Source organism: Anabrus simplex, chromosome 1 (genome assembly GCF_040414725.1).
Source record: "Anabrus simplex isolate iqAnaSimp1 chromosome 1, ASM4041472v1, whole genome shotgun sequence".
Taxonomy (NCBI): domain Eukaryota; kingdom Metazoa; phylum Arthropoda; class Insecta; order Orthoptera; family Tettigoniidae; genus Anabrus; species Anabrus simplex.
The window spans coordinates 1243815263-1243835790 of NC_090265.1; the positions used below are offsets into that span (position 1 = coordinate 1243815263).

Here is a 20528-nt window from a genome sequence, read left to right on the forward strand (position 1 = left end):
TATAACAATTCTGCCAATGTGTGGAGTTTTTTTTGCAGCATTGGTTTGACAAAAAAAAAAAAAAAAAAAAAAAAAAAAAAAAAAAAAAAAAAAAAAAACTGATGTAAACAGCACTGACTTGACATTAGATGAAATTCCTGCTCTCCAACTCCACATACAGATGAACAGACAAAAGGGGAAACGATCAACAGACTACATGTGAAGAAAAAAAAACACGATGGAGAAGAATTTTATTTTTCACACGTAACTCTTAATGATGCCAGAAATGCAATCTATGAAATAAAGTCAGAGGCTACTGGATGTTACAGAATAAATTTGACATTAGTTAAGACACTCAGAAATTGCTCTCCCAACAATTATGCATATAATAAATACTTCACTCATGACAGGAATCTTTTCCAAAATATGGAAAAATGCCATAATATGACCGATAAGAGAAATTGATAATCCAACAAAACCCAAAGATTTTCGACCAGTTTGCATACCTCCTTCTCTTAGTAAAATGTTAGAAAATGTCGTTCATAAGGGGATCACAAATTACCTTAACAAACACAAATTACTTGACAAATACCAATCAGGATTTAGACCTATAGTCTATAAGTACGGGCCGTGAAAGCATCAATGGCAACAGGATTTAGACCTAACCACAGCACAAGTTACAAATGACATTCAAGTAGAAATGGACAAATCACTAACATTGTACTTTTAGACTTCAGTAAAGCATTTGACTATGTGGACAGGGAAATATTATTAGCTAAGTTACAAGCTCTAAAAAATTTTATTCACGCACGCTGACGTGGCTGCACTCGTATTTAAATGGGTGGTAACAGTGCATGTAAAGTACAAAAGTATCACTATGGCAACAAACCAGAACATATAAAAACTTGTAAATACCATTTTTTCTATGCAAATGACATTCATACATCATTATAGACCATTATGCTCTTCAGCATTCAGTCTGCAAGCCTCTGTAAATTTACTAAATGTTGCCACAGTCCTCTATTTGCAACTAGTGTTGTGGCCTCATTTAGTTCTATACCTCTTATTTTTAAATCATTAAAAACTGAGTCTAACCATCGTCATCTTGGTCTCCCACTGCTTCTCTTACCCTCCAAAATGGAGTCCATTATTCTCCTAGATAACCTATCCTCCTCCATTCGCCTCACATGACCCCACCACCGAAGCTGGTTTTTGCATACAGCTTCATCCATAGAGTTTATTCCTAACCTTTATCTCCTCATTCCAAGCACCCTCCTTCCATTGTTCCCACCTGTTTGTACCAGCAATCATTCTCGGTACTTTCATGTCTGTTACTTCTAACTTACGAATAAGATATCCAGAGTGCATTCAGCTTTCGCACCCGTAAAGCAAAGTTGGTCTGAAAACAGACCGGTGTAAAGAGTTTTGTCTGGGAGCTGACTTCCTTCTTAGAGATTACTGTTGATCGCAACTGCGAACTCACTGAATTAGCTTTACTGCACCTTGATTTAATCTAACTACTTAATCTAACTATCTATCTATCTATCTACTCACCGTCAGATAGCTCCTCAATTCTAATCACGTAGGCTGAGTGGACCTCGAACCAGCCCTCAGATCCAGGGAAAGATCTCTGACCTGACCAGGAATCGAACCCGGGACCTCTAAGAGGCAGGCACACTATCCCTACACCATGGGGCTGGTCCTTGATTCACTCTCACTTACTGTATTATATTACATCCTGGGAGAACACACATTCTAAATACTTGAAATTATCTGCCTGTTCCAGCTTTGTATCACCAGTCTGACATTCAGTTCTGTTGAATTTTCTTACCTACGACATCAATTTAGTCTTCGAAAGGCTAATTTTCATATCATACTCATTTCATCTATTTTCAAGTTCCAAGATATTAGACTGCAGGCTTTCGGCACAATCTGACATTAAGACCAAGTCATCAGAATAGGCCAGACTGTCTACTACATTTCCACCTAACTGAATCTCTCCCTGCCACTTTATATCTTTCACCAGATGATCCATGTAAACTATGAACAACAAAGGTGGAATGATTACAGCCTTGTCTAACCCCAGTAAGTATAGTACCCTGAACCAAGAACTCATTCTACCATCAATTCTCACTGCAGCCCAATTGTCAACATAAATGCCTTTGATTGATTTTAATAATCTACCCTTGATACCGTAGTCCCCCAGTAGGGTGAACATCTTTTCCCTCGGTACCCTGTCATATGCTTTCTCTAGATATACGAAACATAAACACAACTATCTATTCTTCTTGTAGTATTTTTCAGTTACCTGGCACATATGGAGAATCTGATCCTAACAACCCCTCTGTGGTCTGAAACCACACTGGTTTTCATCCAACTTCCTCTCAACCACTGATCGCACCCTTCCTTCCAAGATGCCAGTGAATACTTTGCCTGGTATACTAATCAGTGATATACTGTACCCCGGTGGGGGTACAGGCTCCGTCATTCAATTATTTATAAGGGAATATACAGTCGAACCTCCCTTCTGCGGACACCGTCGGTTCTGAGAAAAAATGTCGGTTACGAGAGGTGTCCGCTAAAACAAGTTTGTAAAAATAATCGAACATTTTAACGGCAAAGAACATCCACCTTAAATATAAGCATACATATCTTTATTTTTATTATTCTAAGTCATTTCTGTATTAGTATTTTAAGAGTTATTATAAGTGATTTTACATCATTTACAAACATTACAGCTTCGTGAAGTAATCGTGAAGCTTTGTCTGTGTAAATTTAGCACAGGTTTTCTTAACTGCGATATTCTCGAAAACTGAATAAAGTCTGTTAAATGGCTCCATAGTGTACTCGCGGTCCAGTGTGACACACAATTCTTTATCTATTTAAGCATATTTAGTCCCTGCTTCATTGACAGAACTTCTTGTTCTTGTCCCTTGTTACTTGTGTTAAACAGGCAACTGAAATGCTACGGTATTTCTGTCTTGCTAATTAGCGCCTGTACTGTCTTTTCCTTCTAAGTTGACTACCTGATCTTGACGTTATCAGCGACAGTCCGAGTTAAGAATAGAATGATGCAAGAAGGGATGAAAATCCCCAGGTAACTTGTGAGTCAACACTCTCTGGCAGCATTTCTGGGCAATTAGAATTCTCGGAATAGGCCTATACACCACTAGGTAAAACTGCATTCCGATGTGCCTTCTCTCCCCTTGCACTCGAAATAGTACAAACATACAAAAGGGATTTCCTTATGTCTGAAGAATGGTTTTAAAAGAAAGGATGACATGTGGTCCGGCGTAATAAATTGTCCTGCAACGTTTAAAGTGTCCGCTTAAGTCAAGTGGACGGGACAAATGGCGATGTCCGCTGTCCGGAGTTTGAGGTGTCCGCTTAAATGAGGCCAATTTAACACTTGTCTTATGTAAAATAAAATCAGTTCCGAGGAAAATTGTCCGTATAGCGAGGTGTCCGCTGAATAAGGGTGTCTGTTAGGGCAGGTTCGACTGTATTACAGATACGCTAAGCATAAATATTATTATACATTGTACAGGACAATCCGTACGAGGTTGTGATATCCATACAAACTTCTGTCTCCACTAGGATTACGGCATGAACAGGCAACACAGTAGCAAGCAGAAATAGTGTACCCAGAAGTCTTATCAAGATGAAATGAGAATGCGATAGTTATTTCCGAACCCAACAGGGAAATACAGAGCCTCAGGGCCGGGAGATACGCAGAACAAGGAGCACATCATTTAGGATTTCTTGGAAATGACGTCACGGAAAATCCAGCGGCTGGAGATGTGTTTGAAGGCTGCAATTGGCAACAAGAGGAATAAAGTGAGATTTCACACTCCCTCTTAGCTATGGGCCAATGACAAAATTCACCAGGAAAAGACAGTCATGTCAACATTATATTATGAGAGGCACTCCACAGATCAACTTCACAAATAAAATTAATAAATCAAAACTGAACACAGATTCAGAATATGGAAGAATTTAGAAGCATGACTTGATATTAAAATTTGATAATTTATGTAGATTTAGAGTGGTAATTCTTGGAAATCAGTGACGCTATTCTCTGATTGGCTAAAACCAAGGGACGCTACAAATGGTGGAAACCTTTCTGCCAAGAAGACAGGAGCTGAATTCATAATTATTATAATAATCTGCGATGGAAATGAGTTCAGATTTCACATAGAAGCAAGAAATAAATAATCACACAGGTGGACCATGAAGTGAAGCCACAGGCAGATCTGTGTGTAGCCAAACGTTAAGGTTGGAGTTTCTCACTCTAACGTAACCTCCCATGAACCTGGAAAAGGCGAGAAATTGGTATAAATAGAGAGGCGAGCAGCTCACAAGACCACTCTAAAAAAGTTTTCTTCGGGCCGTCTCTGCGCTCGTTAGTACGGTGGTCCAGTACACAAAATAGTACGTGTTACAGACTTGAACATTCGACAGTATCATGAGTTTGAATATCAGAGAAAGTTACAAGTAGTTGCCTACAGACAAATCAATAGAAATGTATAAACATTTACAGGAGGAATTTGAAATAAACCTACGGGTAGGAGTGATATAATATATCTGGGGAGCAGTGCATATTTCACAAGAACGGCCACGGTTGTTCAGAATAATTAGACGCCAGTGAACAGTCGATTACAAACTGATGCCTAGTCAGCCAAGTGAATGTAAGCAGGCAGGGAACGCGAACAATCACGGAAGTTCCGGGTTCGAAACTCGAGTGCGCGCCAAGCTGTTGAAGGTGATACCGCTGTATCACGAGTTCCTTAGTGCCGGGGAGGAATGAAGAATGTATGTTTACATAAAGTGGGCCGGATAAAAGGCCAGAAGTGTAAAAATGACATTGTTAATATTATAGTGTAAAATTATCAAAGTGTTAATTTTTGTTTTATAATTTAAAATGTGTCAAATTGATAAGTGCAAAGGATTACCTCTACATGCTGGCATGGAGACCAGCAGGCTGGCGTGCTAAATTGGGCAGGCCATATGCTCCTCGTCCGGTTTAGCGAACTAGAGTCAGGGATGAGTACCATATCCATTTAATTATGTAGATTTGCTAACGTCAATGGGGGGATTATATTCTTTAATAATGGTAACTTGTCAGTCAAAGATAAGGGTAGGGTTTTCCACCTGTTCAATACTATAAAAAATCTGAAATAATTAAAACGTCACATTTTTGTCATTTTTGGTACCGGTTTCAAAAATTTTATTTGTCATCATCAGCCTAGGAGGAAGTAACAAGGACGTTTAACTAGTTACATTAGAATATCTATATAAATGCAGATCAGTATTGATTGATTGATTGATCATACAAGAAAGAACTGGTAAATATTTCTGTTTGCATTCCTCATACACATTCATTTGAGCACAATCTCTGTAATTTTAAGACTACCTGATTCTATTTGGAGAAGTGAATGTGAAATTTGTTGGAAATGCCTGTTAGCGTATGTCTGTATGCTTAGAAGTAGTTACAAGTAATTGACAGAAGTAGCACTGTAACCCTCATGTGGAAGTGAGGTCTGGACCTAACATCAGAGCATACGGTGTGACTGTGTTACGTGTAATTTCATGATGGTGGTGTATGCATTTCCTTCAGTTTCTTTTGGCGATACTCGCATTGTTCAAAGAGTCGGACAAGTGAAACTTATTTCAACTTCTCCTAATAGAATTTGATCATAGAAAGTTGACACCTCTGATACTATACAAGATTTTTCACTTTAGGTCTAGTACAACAAATTAGCGATTGCTATAGAAAGATTGGACAGGAACACATTAGTGACAGGTCGGTATGGGGAAAGGGAGCAATAGAAACAAGAGACGTCATATTGTCAAGTATTCACAAAGTCTATAAAAGTGTCTACATTTCTTAGAAAGACCACAAGATCATAAATTGTAGCTTTCAGAAATTTCATAATGACTTTGTTTCCTACAAAGTTTAGTTTAAAAAGCAGCTTTTAAGAGCTGGAAAGAATTTTCGTTATCTAATCTATTTTCTTTTCTTAATTGCTTGTTGTATTTTTTCTTTCAGTTGTAAAATTTGCTGTTTGGATTTAACAGACTCGACTACTCCAGATTTGAAGAAACATGTTCTTGATGGCATAGAGTGGCTGAAAGTCTATTTTTTTGATGTGAAGTCTTCTAGTTCAGCATGTTTTCCATCTGTGTGTACAATTTCAGAAACAGGTATGCTATTGAAGTGATAGATAATAATTGATTTATAAAAGTAATTACATACATTTACAGACCTCATTAATATTGAATATGTACATGGTAATCACAAGATGGCGAAGCGTATTGTTGTGCATGAATTATATCATAATGCTGAAAATCACATAAATTTCATAAAGGAGGTGCTTAACTCTGACAAAAGGACCAACTAACAGTGGAACAGTAAAGCACTTATTTCAGCAGATGATATCAAGAAAACTCTTGATTCATTAAAAGAATAAATACTCTAGGTATGGGAAGAGCTAACTACAGCTGAAAGCAAACAACAGAACTACTCGGATGTTCTTTAGGTCACTCCACAGTCCACTCAGCCAGCTTCACAGGAAACAGCTAATGTTGTGCTGATGTCTCCAAAGGACGATACTAAAATTAAAGATTTGCAACAAACTCTTAATATACAGTATTGCAATCTGAGACAAAATTGGCTTCACTGCATGTAGGAGTTATAAACATCAATAAAATTCCAAATAAGAGTGTTATATTGGAATTAAGAAATAATGACGAGTGTAAGAACTTTGTAAACCATCTTCAGGAGATGGAATCTAACTTGTCTGCATGAATTCTGAAGAAAAGATATCCTTGAATTATGACACATGGCATCGAGGTGGACTTTCCGGAGGAGGAGCTGACGGAAGCCATCTTGGAACAAAATCCTTTCGTGAAGCACAGCCTGTTAAATACGAGTGTGTTCCTGAAGAATTACTTTGTAAGGAAGTCAAGGAATGGAAGATCACAGTACTCCATGTATGAAGTGTCACAGAGTGTTTATAACCTCATAATGCGATCAGAGAGGTTATATTATCAGTTATTGTAGTTGTCCAGTCAACGAGTATACATGTATGATTCGGTGTTACCAGTGCCATGGCTTCAATCATTTTGTGAAAGAGTGTGAATAGTCCTTTAATCTGTTCTCAGTGTTCTGATTTACATGAAACAAAAGACTGCCCTAAAAGTAAAAACTGAATGCATTAATTGCAAGAACACAAATCAGAAAATGTCTTCTAGAACAAGGTATGAACACTTGAAGACTGATCATCAGCTGACTGTCCAATTTCTCAAAGAATCATAAATATTATCAAATCAAAAATCAATTATGGCTGAAATTAATATGTATGAGCAAAACTTACATAAATCTGTTGTCGCAATGCATGAACTGATACAAAAATAGAACTTTAATAATTAAAAACTGAAACATGTTATAAAACTTCTATGTGTACAGTTCTTACCAATAATAATGTGCAAAACGGCGATAGACCACGTGCTGCTATGACAACAACTTTGTCTGTTTTTCAGTTGATACAATACTGTTCTCCTGACAGGGTTGTAGTGGGTGTTCACTTAAATGGTAGGACTTTCTATATATGTAGTATGTACTGTGAATCTAAGGATGATTTAAGTGAAGTTTTAAATGACCTCCATCAAGAATCTTTATTTGCCATTGACCATATACAATGAAATAGGCTTCGTCAACTGATAATAATTTAGTACTTACTGAGATTAAATGAACATACACCTTTTATTAAAACTTAATACTAACATTATGGATTTCTAAGAATTCATAGGTATTATAAAATGGATTTTCTATTAACCAATCATACATTTTTCTTTTAAAATTACTTAAAGGAGTGGACCGTGCAGAATGTGGTAATTTATTAAATTATCTTAAACAACTGATTTTATGTGAGTGAGCAGTTTTTGACAGCCTGTGAATTGGGATGTCAAATGTCTGCTTTGCCCCGAGTATCATGAAGGTGAATGTTTTCCCTAGTACTGAATTCATTTATGTTGTTTTAACATATGTCAAAGATATATAAATATACAAATTTATACAGTATTTTAAGCTAAATTAATGAAGAGAGGTTGACAATGCTCATTTGCACCAGCCCTACACATTATTCGGACAACTTTGTGTTGATTTGAAAGATAAGCCCCTCTTAATTATTGGAGATATTAATGCTAAACATAGTGCATGGGGAAGTCGAGTGACTGACAATCGTGGAAATAAGTTTTTCGATTTTTGCTCTTCCAATAATCTAATAATACTTAATGATGGACGAATTCCAACTTTCAGTCTAAATGATAGTAATAGTTTTGTAGATGTCAGCGTCTGTTCACCTGGACTTTTAAAACGCATTCTGAAATGGGAAGTGAGTGAAGTTCCTAGTCTTCCTGATCATAGACTTATTACTATAAAAATTAAAACAGATGTAAATACAGTTAGTACTAATGATTCCATTACACGTATTTTTAGAACAAAGAATGTTCAGTGGACTCATTTTCAGATGGCTGCTCAGAAACTTGAAATAATAGCAGAACAGGTGCTAAGTGACTACGAGGAAACAACTTAATATTATGATAAATGACCTTACACAAACTATAATATCTGTGAAGCTCATCTTCCAAAATTGTTGCAGAAACCTGCAAAAAAAAAAAAAAAAAAAAAAAGAAGACTGGTGGAACTCTGAACTAGATTGGATGAGAAAGAGGGTCTTAGTATCATACACTAGATTCAAGCGATCTCCTTGTGAAATACTTCGTTAACAATATGAAGAGGCTTATCATAGAATTAAATTGGATTATAAAATAAAAATAATTAAAACAAAAAATGAGGCATGGAAAGCTTTTTGCTCTGCACAACAGACCAGTAACCCTTGGAACATTGTATATAAAACTAGCAAATGTACCCGTGCTTTGCTACGGTATTCTATACTGTATACGGATATCTAAGTAAATTACTGTACATGCAGTGAATAAGATCTTTTTTGTTTCCATGTCTCACAGCGTTACCCGAGAAACAGCATAGGGAGGTCCACATGTACGTTGCTTCTAATATAAAGAGCGAGTTGCGGAGTTGTGACCATAACGGCAGGTCCACTAACCTACTGCCATTCACAGTCGATTTGGGAATATTCATTATAATGATGGGCCCCATTGCCTGCTGCGCGGTCACAATATATTTGGGGAGTTTTCGTTGCAATGAAGCCCCATTTCCTACTTCCAGACAGATAACAATCGAGGAATTTTTATTATAATGGCAGGCACCTTCCCTACAGCCAGTCAAAATTGAGTTGTGCTGTTATCAATATAATGACAGGCCCCTTTTCCTAATGCCAGTCAGCTTACTGCCAGTCACACAGAGTTGGTGAGTTTCCATTATGATAGCAGGCCGCTATGCCTAACGTCAGGCATATTTTAGATGGGCAGATTTGTTTATAATGGCGAGCACCTCAGCCTGCTGAGAGTTATTATCGATTTGTAAAGTATTAATTACAAAGGCACGCAAACTCCTTCTGGATTGCTACAAATAGATTTCAATGAATAAATAGAGATCAACTTACGAAAGTAAGTGCATTTTTACCTTCATTTGAAGATTAACTGCTCTAAAAGGTACACCATATCGACAAAAGGATTGTAGGCCTACGATAAGATGCCATGTATAATGGTCTAAATGGCTGGTCATATGATATGTTGTCGTATGTCATCTATTTATGGGTAAGATTGAGTTAGAATGTTGAATACGGTGAAATTTTGGTAAAGTTTTCTCACATTGAATTACTCTTCGGACACATATGTGACAACTACAAACAAAGAATTTGGTACACATATAGCTACTACGTGGGCCAAGGTTTACGTAGAAGTTGATGATCCTATCTTTCGGATAAGTGAATCAAACTACCAATTATACGTGTAAAAATGCAAAAAATATGTACAATCCAGAAATACAGTCAAATTTAACGTATAAGGGATAGAGATACGACAAAAAGTCATAAGACCAAAGTTGTAGATTACTCCAAATTGAACGGAGAATGTGCCATCCGTTTTGTTATACGACTTACCGTTTAGCCACCAAATACCTCAAAAGGAAGGTCTGCACCGTCTTTAAAATTGCCTCCATATTTCAATATTTTTGGGGGGTAAAAAATAAACATTTTTAACATCTCGTAATTTTTCTATCGATTACAGGCTAAAAGCTATAATTTTGCTGAATTTCAATTTTCTAGCTCGTCTGGCAGATTTTGCTGCCGTCTTGATATGGGGGAGGGAATTAAAAATTAGGACTTTCAGGAGACTTTTAAGCCAATGAAACCTATAAATTATCGTTTAGGATAAATATATCCGACTGTGTTCTTATGCTGAGCCCCAAATTTGAGACTCCCAGTGAGGCCCCTCAGGATATTTTGAAAATTTTCTATTTTTCTTGGGTTCCTGAAGTCACCAGCTTCTGTGGTACCAAGTTTTAAGTTTCTAGGATGCCTAGAAGTGCCTCATTAATTCACGTCTATTTTAATTTTAATACCTTAACTTATATATACAGTACAGTATACTAGTTACAAACCGACTTCCATTTTTTAATATGGGTTATACTTAACCCGTTCACTATGGGTTCTAGGGGCGTCCTGCCCCCACAGTATATTTTCCAGATAGTAGGTAATATTTGTACGCCTCCCACCCCAAAGCGGGCCAAACTTGTACTTTAAAAATATCCTGAGTGACGCTATTCATCTCAGCAACCCCGAAAAGTATGGATTCGACACTGTTTTTGATTATTTTCATATATCACTAACAAATCCCCCCCCCCCACACACACACGAAAGTGGACTGAAGTTGGACTTAAAAAAATTCCGGAATGTCACTATTCACCTCAGCGACCACGAAATCTATAGATTCGTTGCTATTTTGGATTATTTTTATGTATCACTCCCCCTCGGGCCCCCCACTCCAAAGGGGGGTGAAGTTGGACTTTAAAAATGTTCAGAATGTTACTATTCATCTCAGCGACCCCAAAATCAATGGATTCGACGCTATTATCAATTTTTTTATATATCACTGCCCTCTCGCCTCCCCTTCACGAAGGGGGCTGACTTGGACTTTTTAAAAATCCGGCGTGTCACTATTCATGTCAGCGAACCTGAAAATTATGTATTCGACACTTTCTATTAATTTTATATATAACCCCCCCTGACCCCCCCATCCATAAGGGTGCTAGGGATGGCTTACCCCCACAGTGCTCATCTCCAGTTATGAGTGTACCAGATTTCTTTGATTTTTCTCCAGTGGTTTAGGAGGAGATGTGTCATTTACATACATACAAACAAACATTCATTTTTATATATATAGATGATACGAAGACCTGAAAATTTCAATAATACTATCACAACCTTACAAACAGTGCGTGGATTCACAACAACCATTCAAGAAACAGCAGACGTACTTTTGAGGAAATTCTTCCCCGAAGAATAATTTAATTTTCAGAAATATACCAGAAATTCCACAAACACTGCACCAGGCATGATAAATGATTCTCCCTTTACACTTGAAGAAGTTCAAGGTGTAATAAACAAACAATGTGATAATAAATCCCCAGGAATAGACAGAATTTCAGCCAATATAATAAAGAATATCCAAATGTGTTGCCCAAAATTACTTTTGAATATGTTTAACATGTGCCTGAAACCTGGTGTGTTTCCTGACTGTTGGAAGGAGGCTGCAGTGAAAATTAAAACCAAATTCTTCGATTAAGAAACACAAAATCATATAGGCCTATATGTCTATTGCCATTGTTAGGAAAAGTATTAGAAAAACCATTAAATGATCAAGTGATGTTCCATCTGTGCAGTAACAATCTTTTAAATGACAACCAGTCAACAAAGGATGCAATACGACTGGTAGTCGAATGAATAGAAGAGGTATTTACAGAAAGGAAGACCGTTTTGCTGATCTCATTAGATATCTCAGGAGCACTTGACAATGCCTGGTGGCCAGAAATAATATATCAGCTGAAGAAAAAATCATGTCCTAGAAACCTGTATATAATAATTAGGAACCATTTTAATAATCAAAAGGCGAAGCTTACAGTGGGCAATAATACGTTTAACAAAAATGTCATAAAAGGCTGTCCTCAAGGTTCTTCATGTAGTTCAGGATTCTGGACAATTCTCTATGATGATTTACTGACTTTGGAATTACCTACTGAATGTCACATAATTGCTTATCTTCTTCTTCTTCTTCTTCTTCTTCTTCTTCATGTGCCATGTCCTCGCAGAACGTTGGCGATCAGTAGCATGATCTGTTATTTGTTCATAGCTGTTCTGAACAGAGTAAGCTTTGTCACCCCAAACCACTGGCTCAAGTTGCCGAGCCATGATGTCCTACTTCTCCCTGGACCACGTTTTCCATTAATTTTCCCTTGGAGTATTACTTGCAGAAGGTGGTATTCAGAGTTCTGCATCATATGACCAAAGTATTCTAGTTTCCTTCTCTTGATGGTAGTGAGAATTTCTGGTTCTTTATTCATATGGTGCAAAACGTCTATATTGGTCATTTTAGCTGTCCAAGGTATCTTCAGCATTCTTCGGTACGTCCACATTTCAAATGCTTGCAATCTCTTGTACATGGTCTCAGTTAGTGTTCATGCCTCAACGCCGTACAGCAGAATGCTGAAAACGTAGCACCGGAGTAGTCGTGTCCGTAGTGAAATGGAAAGGTCACGGCTTGTCAAAAGTTTCCTAAGTCTCTGAAAAGAAGTTCTGGCCTGCTCAATTCTGCATCGGATCTCATGAGTAAGGTCCCAGTCATCATTGATGTGACATCCCAGGTATTTAAATGTTGCCACTCTCGCGATCTGTTCCTTCGCTGTTGTGAGATTACCTCGAATGCCATCTTCTTTCCTACTTATAACCATCCACTTGGTCTTCTTTACATTAAGCTTCAAGCCCATTGCGCTGCTGGCTTCAGTGACAGCATTAAGTAGTTCCTGTAGATCCTGGAGATAGGTTGCAAGTAGCATAGTGTCATTGGCGTACCTGATGTTATTTATGATGAAACCATTAACCACAATTCTTTGAGTCTTTCCGTAAAGAGCATCTCGAAAAATCTTTTCTGAATAGATGTTGAAAAGCATGGGGGAAAGAATACAGCCTTGGCGAACTCCTTTCATAATTGAGTCTTCTTTCGAGACACGACCATCAACTCTTATGCCAGCACTGGTTCCAGTAGAGATTACCAATAATACGAATGTCCCGTCCATCAAGTCCTAATTCCCGAAGAATGTTCATAAGTTCATCATGGCGGACTGTATCGAAAGCCTTTTCGTACTGTTGTTTATAAGTTTCATTTCCGTATTGATAGATATTACTTTACAAAAAACAATATAAATATAAGTCACCACCTTATCAATACAAAATTTATTCACATTCAGCTAGTAAATATGGTCAAGACCGGTTTCGACCCCTAGGGGGTCATCTTCAGTTGACATGCATAAAAGATATATTTTACAAAAACATCACATATAATGATTAAAACTTAAATTAAATCGAACTGATCATAAATGTTGGTGTGTATGTCTTGGTACATTTGAGCTATTGTATGTGTCAATCCTAAGTTTTCCAGCATACAGTGTCAAGGTAAGTAGTTAGCTAATATACATCATCCATGAAATTACATGCTATTTTTCATGTTATCACTAATTTGGGTTGTACAATGTGGAATGAGATATACATACTATGCCATATTTTTGATTTGCGACCTTTATCGGCATCTCTATCTCATGTTATTGGAGTATTACCTGAGTATTCACATATTTAAATATTGCTCCGGCCAGTAAATTCTAAGTATCGGGTCGCAAGTCATACAAAGATTCCAAACTGGAATAGTGTTTATGAACATAAGTTCCAACATATGGCATATAATCATTTCTCAGGGTAAAAATTCGCTTCGTTGTTCCTATATGCATTAAATAAATCGCGGATTCCGTTGAAGAGTCGCCATCCGTTGAAATAGTCACACCATATCCTTATGTTAAAAGAAATTATCCGATCCGCACCTAATACTCAGTGTAAGCTAACTCAATAATTCCGTATACTATCCTACTACTACCTACTTAAAGAGTAGAAATGCAAAATCAAATCTATTTCTAATTTATTAGCATGCTAATGTATAATAAAATTGAATAATATATATTCATTGGCAATAAGGAAAGGAAAATCGTGGAAATATAAGTATCATTCTCAAAGTGCTTGGTTTCTGAGATAAACATATTTGAAAGAACTTTAAATCTTTAACATATTTGCTTACATATTTGTTAATAACCAAATTATACCATATCTTCCATGATCAAATTCATATAAGGGGAAAAATAGGGATCAGAACTTTATTAAATCAAGGAGGAGTGGAATATCTTTCATTTGATGTTGTTTGGGCTTTTCATTGGGGCATAAGTTAAGTTTCATTTTTGATTTCGGTCTATTTGACCAAAAATTTATCCAAACACATGTTTGGATTCTTGTTTGTGACTCACCACGTTACGAGATAAGCATTAGCATGTTTAATTATGGGTTCAAAACACACCAATATTCCTATCATAACCCAAATGAATAAATTAAATCAGTACATCACCATCTGTACAACACAAACCAAATAAATCTAGTACGGAGTGCCATAGATTTGTCGGTCCTTCATCCTAATCTGCGAAAATCGTGCCATACAATCCTATTCATGTGCCAAAATATTTACATACTTCCAAATATTTCTTCGCTGTGCCATAGTTTCGATGAAGCAAACCGTACTCCGTATAAGCGCTTACGTGCTGACCTTCAAATACGTAAATGTGCGAGATTTCATTCTATTCCCAAAAATATATATATCGTAATGCATAACAAACACGTAACCTCTCCATATCTTCCTCCGAAAGTTACAACGAAACACGTACAGCTTGGCTCGAGACATGCATTCAACTCAACATGGCCTATATTTATTACTTGCAGTGCTAACCCAAATCTAAATATAATATGTAACACAGGAATCCGCATTTCAATTATCTATCCCATTCTTCAATAACGAACAGAAACATGTCTCCTCATTCTACTTATAACATGCCACATTAACACTTCATTTCCTCTGTATATATATATATTCTTCCATATTTAAAATATATCATCATTTAATTCCACTAAAATAACCTCTGTGTTACGGACGCAATATTCAATAACCTGATTATTGTCTTATACACTGCAACTTCGTAATATTTCAAACACTACTTTACCATATTATTATCATACTGGCCATGATTGGTATACATATCGACCTGAAGTTCTAGGTTACGACTTAAATCTCGCTTACATTTATACATCCATAACTGGTTAAACGCTTCACGGTCTATATGTATTAATTGGCACAAAATATGCATAAATACTCAGTCAGATCTAGTTTCCAATAACCTTAAAATTATCACATTAGCACTGTAGTTATATAGCACAAAATAGCACATTTCATCGGCTAATAATTGGCATTTATATTCATATATCCTTTCATTGGCACTTGATCTCTTATATCTAGCACTCCTGTACACCTATAAATATTTTTCATTAATTGATTTGAAATTCATTACGATGCAACTCATAATACTTATCTCGTAACAGGATTTTTCTGCTGGATCTCTGCTGGACTACGGCATCAAGGAGTAGGCAACCACTGCGATCCGAAGACTACGTCATCTGCGGCTTCATCTTGGGTCTTGGCTTGAGCTAATCAGTCTTGAGCAAAACATTTCCTCTGTTTAAGCTGAGTCCATCTTGTCACCAGTCATCATGCAATCATAAGAGAACAGATTCACAGTAGAGTTCATAGTATACTGGTGAAAAATAGGCAATTCAATTTGCAATACTTGTTTTTGGAAACTCGTGTTAGACGAAAATATTCCTTTCTTTAAATTTATAAATTTCTCTAATTTGGCCTATTCCTTGCTCTTTCTTTTGCTTAAACAGATATTGCCTCCCTCCTGGAAACAATAAATTATGCCGCTATGGTACTAATTTCGGCAATGTGTAATTCAGCTGAAGCTTCCTTTCCGTTTCTGAATTCAGATTTCACAGTGACGAATATTTCTTTCAAATCTAGTCTTTTTCTGTATTATATTCTTGCAGATATAGTCTTCTACACTGTTAATATACTAATATTTTCTTATTTGACATTGAGTTGATCCTTTTTATAATCTTTCTATCAGCCGTGCAACTTCCCTTCAACTTGTAGCTTTATCTTTCACAAAGTAGTCAAGAATCGTTCTCTTTCAAATTTTTCCGTCCGTCATTATTTAACTCTTGAGATTCTTTTCTCTTGCGGCCGAGCGATATCGATTTATTAGATCACTACTCTGTGTACCTGCACCTGAAGTTATTGTCCGCCATCTTTGTACACGGTATCCATTACATTGACGGCCGCTAATGTAACGTAATGGTACAATACATTTGTGTAAATTAATAGTAAGTTCAGTAATATACATTAAAAATTGGTTCTTAAATTACATTAATTGATTATTGATCAGTCATATGAAAATGTAGAATTATTGGTTTGGACACTTGTGATTAAAATATTAGTATGCAATACCTTGTTGGCATATATCTTAAATACTAAAGTATCAGTTTATAAAGCCTATTATTCTTATTTTATGTCTTGGAATAGGGTTAAACTTTTTTTTTTAACTATTTGTTTTGTTTAGCATAGGCATTGGATAATCTTGTTAAATTGGACACATAACTAAAACAGTGGTATATATATGCCTGGTTAAAAATACATTGCATTAACATTATTGATGTGTGGTGCTATATATACATTGTTTGGGGTAAAATGGGGTTAACGAGGTTTACACAACAGTATTTGATTAGTTATAATGTTCCGATAAAATGGGTCCGTAAAAATATATAACTATATACAAAATTGCGGTTAGGTAAGTATTTGTATAATCTGCTTGCAATTCAGGTAATATTTGGTTATATGTCTGGAGATATTTTAGGCAGCTACTGTTGTTAGAGCTATTAAGAGTCTTGAATATATTGATGGAGCATGTTCTTCTTTTCGTGTGCCGTAATATGTTGAGTTGGTGACATTTGTAAGAACGCGTTGAATGTTATGCGTCCTGGTAGGGTGCACGTTGATTTTATCGTAGAAGCATATATGTTGTGAAAACAAAGTATCTGGAAATAGAAATAATGAGTGTGAAAATGGTGTGGTATGAAAGTGTAATAGTAAATCGTATGTCGTTTCACTTACATTAGGTGTTGGAACCGTGCATTCTGTGTAGCTGCCTGTTGAGATCTGATACATGTTGCTCTGAGATTGTAGTTGGCGACGGTAGAGGGGAGGTTTGGGGGAATGGGTGGAGTATTAGTAACGGGAGTGGGGTTGGAGGGGAGGAGGTCTGGGAGTGGTTGATTTGAACGTATGGATTTTTGTTTATTAATTCTTTTAAGGTAGAAATCTTTTAGTAAGGGAATTACTGCATGAAAAAGAATATTGTTTCTGTCTATGCTTTCATTTAAGTTGGAGTTCGGATTGACGTATTTGTCTAAATTTATGTAAAATTCTTCTATTATACTGAGCAAGGGACTTTTTGGATTCATATTGAGGATTTGCATGTCACTATTAATGTCCGTGAAATTGTGTTTTTGATCGTCAATGTGCTGACCCCTAGCTGAGAAGTGTCTGTGTTTGACGGCATTTACATGTTCATTATATCGTATTAAAAAACTCCTACCAGTAAGCCCTACATAGCTGGCTCGGCAGTCGTTGCATTTGAGGCGATAGACTCCTGAGTGATTGTATTTATTTATGTTATTAACTGATTTGGAATTGTATAGTATGTTGGTGTTATTGCGTGTAGTTTTGTATGCTATTTTTAGACCTTGTTTTTTGAAGATATTTGTTATGGGATGTATATGGTTATTGTTGTAAGTAAACAGTGCATATTCTTTTTTATCTTTGGTGATTCTGGTTAGCTTGGTTTTCGGTTGGTTTTTGACTTTGTTGATGATCCGGTTTATCATTTCTCTTTTATATCCGTTTTGTTTTGCTATTTCGTGGATTGTGTTTAATTCTTTATTTAGATTTTCCTTTGAAAGTGGAATGTTATATGCTCTGTGAATCATACTATAGTATGCAGCTCTCTTGTGAGTATGTGGGTGGGTGGAGTCTATCTTTATTGTATTTGATGTATGGGTAGGTTTTCTATATATGTTGTATGTTAGGTGGTTGTTATGTCTGGTTATGGATATATCCAAGTAGTTTATGGTGTTGTTATATTCAGTGTCCATGGTAAATTTAATATGGGGATCTATTTTATTTAGTTGTTCTAAGATTGTTTTCATTAGTATGTCTATTGTCCATGATTATGAATGCATCATCGACAAACCTGCACCAATAGATGATATTTCCTATTTTTTTGATTTCTTGGTGTTCTAAATAGTCCATATATATATCAGCTATTATGCCTGATATTGGTGATCCCATGGGTAATCCTTTCTGTTGATAGATAGTGTCATGGAACTTGAAATAATTGTTATTGATAGCAAATTGTAATAGTTTTATAAATTCATCTATTTCCAATTTGCTTAGCTTACTATGGTTATAAAGATTGGATTCTATGATAGTAATAGTTTTTTGTGTGGGTATATTAGGATACATGTTTGTTATATCATATGTTGCTAGCTTGTAGAAATGTTCTATTCTTATATTCTTAGTAATACTGCAAAATTCTATTGAGTTTTTTATGGTTTTATTTGCTTGAAAGACATAATGTGTTTTGAGGAATTTTTGTATGTATTTGGATAATTTATAGATAGGGCTTGGCCTGTAGTTTATTATGGGTCTCATAGGAATGTTGTCTTTATGGATTTTAGGGTAAGCTTTAGCTGTAGGTATCCCTGGATTCATGGTGATTAATTTTGTAGTTTCCTGTACGTTCAAGAGAAAATTGATGTTTTTTAGGAGAGTTTTTAAGTTCTTTTGGATACTGTTAGTAGGATCTTTAGTCTTAATTTGAAAAGTTGAAAAGTTATATATTTTTACGGACCCATTTTATCGGAACATTATAACTAATTAAATACTGTTGTGAAAACCTCGTTAACCCCATTTTACCCCAAACAATGTATATATAGCACCACATATCAATAATGTTAATGCAATGTATTTTTAACCAGGCATATATATATACCACTGTTTTAGTTATGTGTCCAATTTAACAAGATTATCCAATGCCTATGCTAAACAAAACAAATAGTTAAAAAAAAAGTTTAACCCTATTCCAAGACATAAAATAAGAATAATAGGCTTTATAAACTGATACTTTAGTATTTAAGATATATGCCAACAAGGTATTGCATACTAATATTTTAATCACAAGTGTCCAAACCAATAATTCTACATTTTCATATGACTGATCAATAATCAATTAATGTAATTTAAGAACCAATTTTTAATGTATATTACTGAACTTACTACTGTTAATTTACACAAATGTATGTATATCTCATTCCACATTGTACAACCCAAATTAGATAGTGATAACATGAAAAATAGCATGTAATTTCATGGATGATGTATATTAGCTAACTACTTACCTTGACACTGTATGCTGGAAAACTTAGGATTGACACATACAATAGCTCAAATGTACCAAGACATACATACCAACATTTATGATCAGTTCGATTTAATTTAAGTTTTAATCATTATATGTGATGTTTTTGTAAAATATATCTTTTATGCATGTCAACTGAAGATGACCCCCTAGGGGTCAAAACCGGTCTTGACCATATTTACTAGCTGAATGTGAATAAATTTTGTATTGATTAGGTGGTGACTTATATTTATATTGTTTTTTGTAGAGCCTTTTCGTAAGCGATGAAACAAGCAAAAACATCGACATTGTCATCTCGGCACCGTTGGACTAATACCTGCAGACTGAATAATGCCTCTCTAGTACCAAAACCATGTCTGAAGCCAAACTGCGAGGTTCCGATATTCTCCTCACATTTATGATAAATTCTCGCATGCAAGACTTTTAGGAATACTTTCAGAACGTGGCTCATCAATGAATGCCCTTCTCCTACTTAAAAGTGATGTTTCGAGTTTGACTTTTTGAGCGAATACAGCGCTAAATATAATTTACAACTGGGGATTTGAAAATAAATTGGAGCTCAAACCTGAAAAAAACAACTGGCATGTTCATTACAAGGAAGAGGAAAGGTGAAACACCTGTAGTTCACATGAATGGACAAACTATAAAACTGGTGGATCAAATGTCACACCTAGGTGTTGTTTTAGACAGAAAACTAGCATTTAGAGCTCACTTAAATGCTCTGTCTACCAAAGCTAGCAAATTGCTGCCTGGCTTCACTATTGCTACTGGATTGACATGGGGTCTTAATCCAGAACTTTAAAGACAATGTATCATGGAGCAGTTGAACCGTTATTACGGTATGGTGCATCTGCTTATCATAATGTATTGAATAGGAAGTGGGTTCAAGCCA

At 35.9% G+C, this 20528-nt stretch overlaps 1 protein-coding gene across 2 annotated transcripts in view; it reads left to right on the forward strand.

The window, feature by feature from the left end:
• The window catches only part of agt (O-6-alkylguanine-DNA alkyltransferase), a 71983-nt gene that overhangs the window by 26671 nt on the left and 24784 nt on the right, over nt 1–20528 (forward strand). For both annotated transcript variants that reach the window (XM_067138265.2, XM_068228778.1), the window contains exon 2: nt 6029–6183. In XM_067138265.2, the coding sequence (XP_066994366.2) occupies nt 6029–6183 (155 nt within the window). The remainder of the gene's footprint in view (nt 1–6028; nt 6184–20528) is intronic.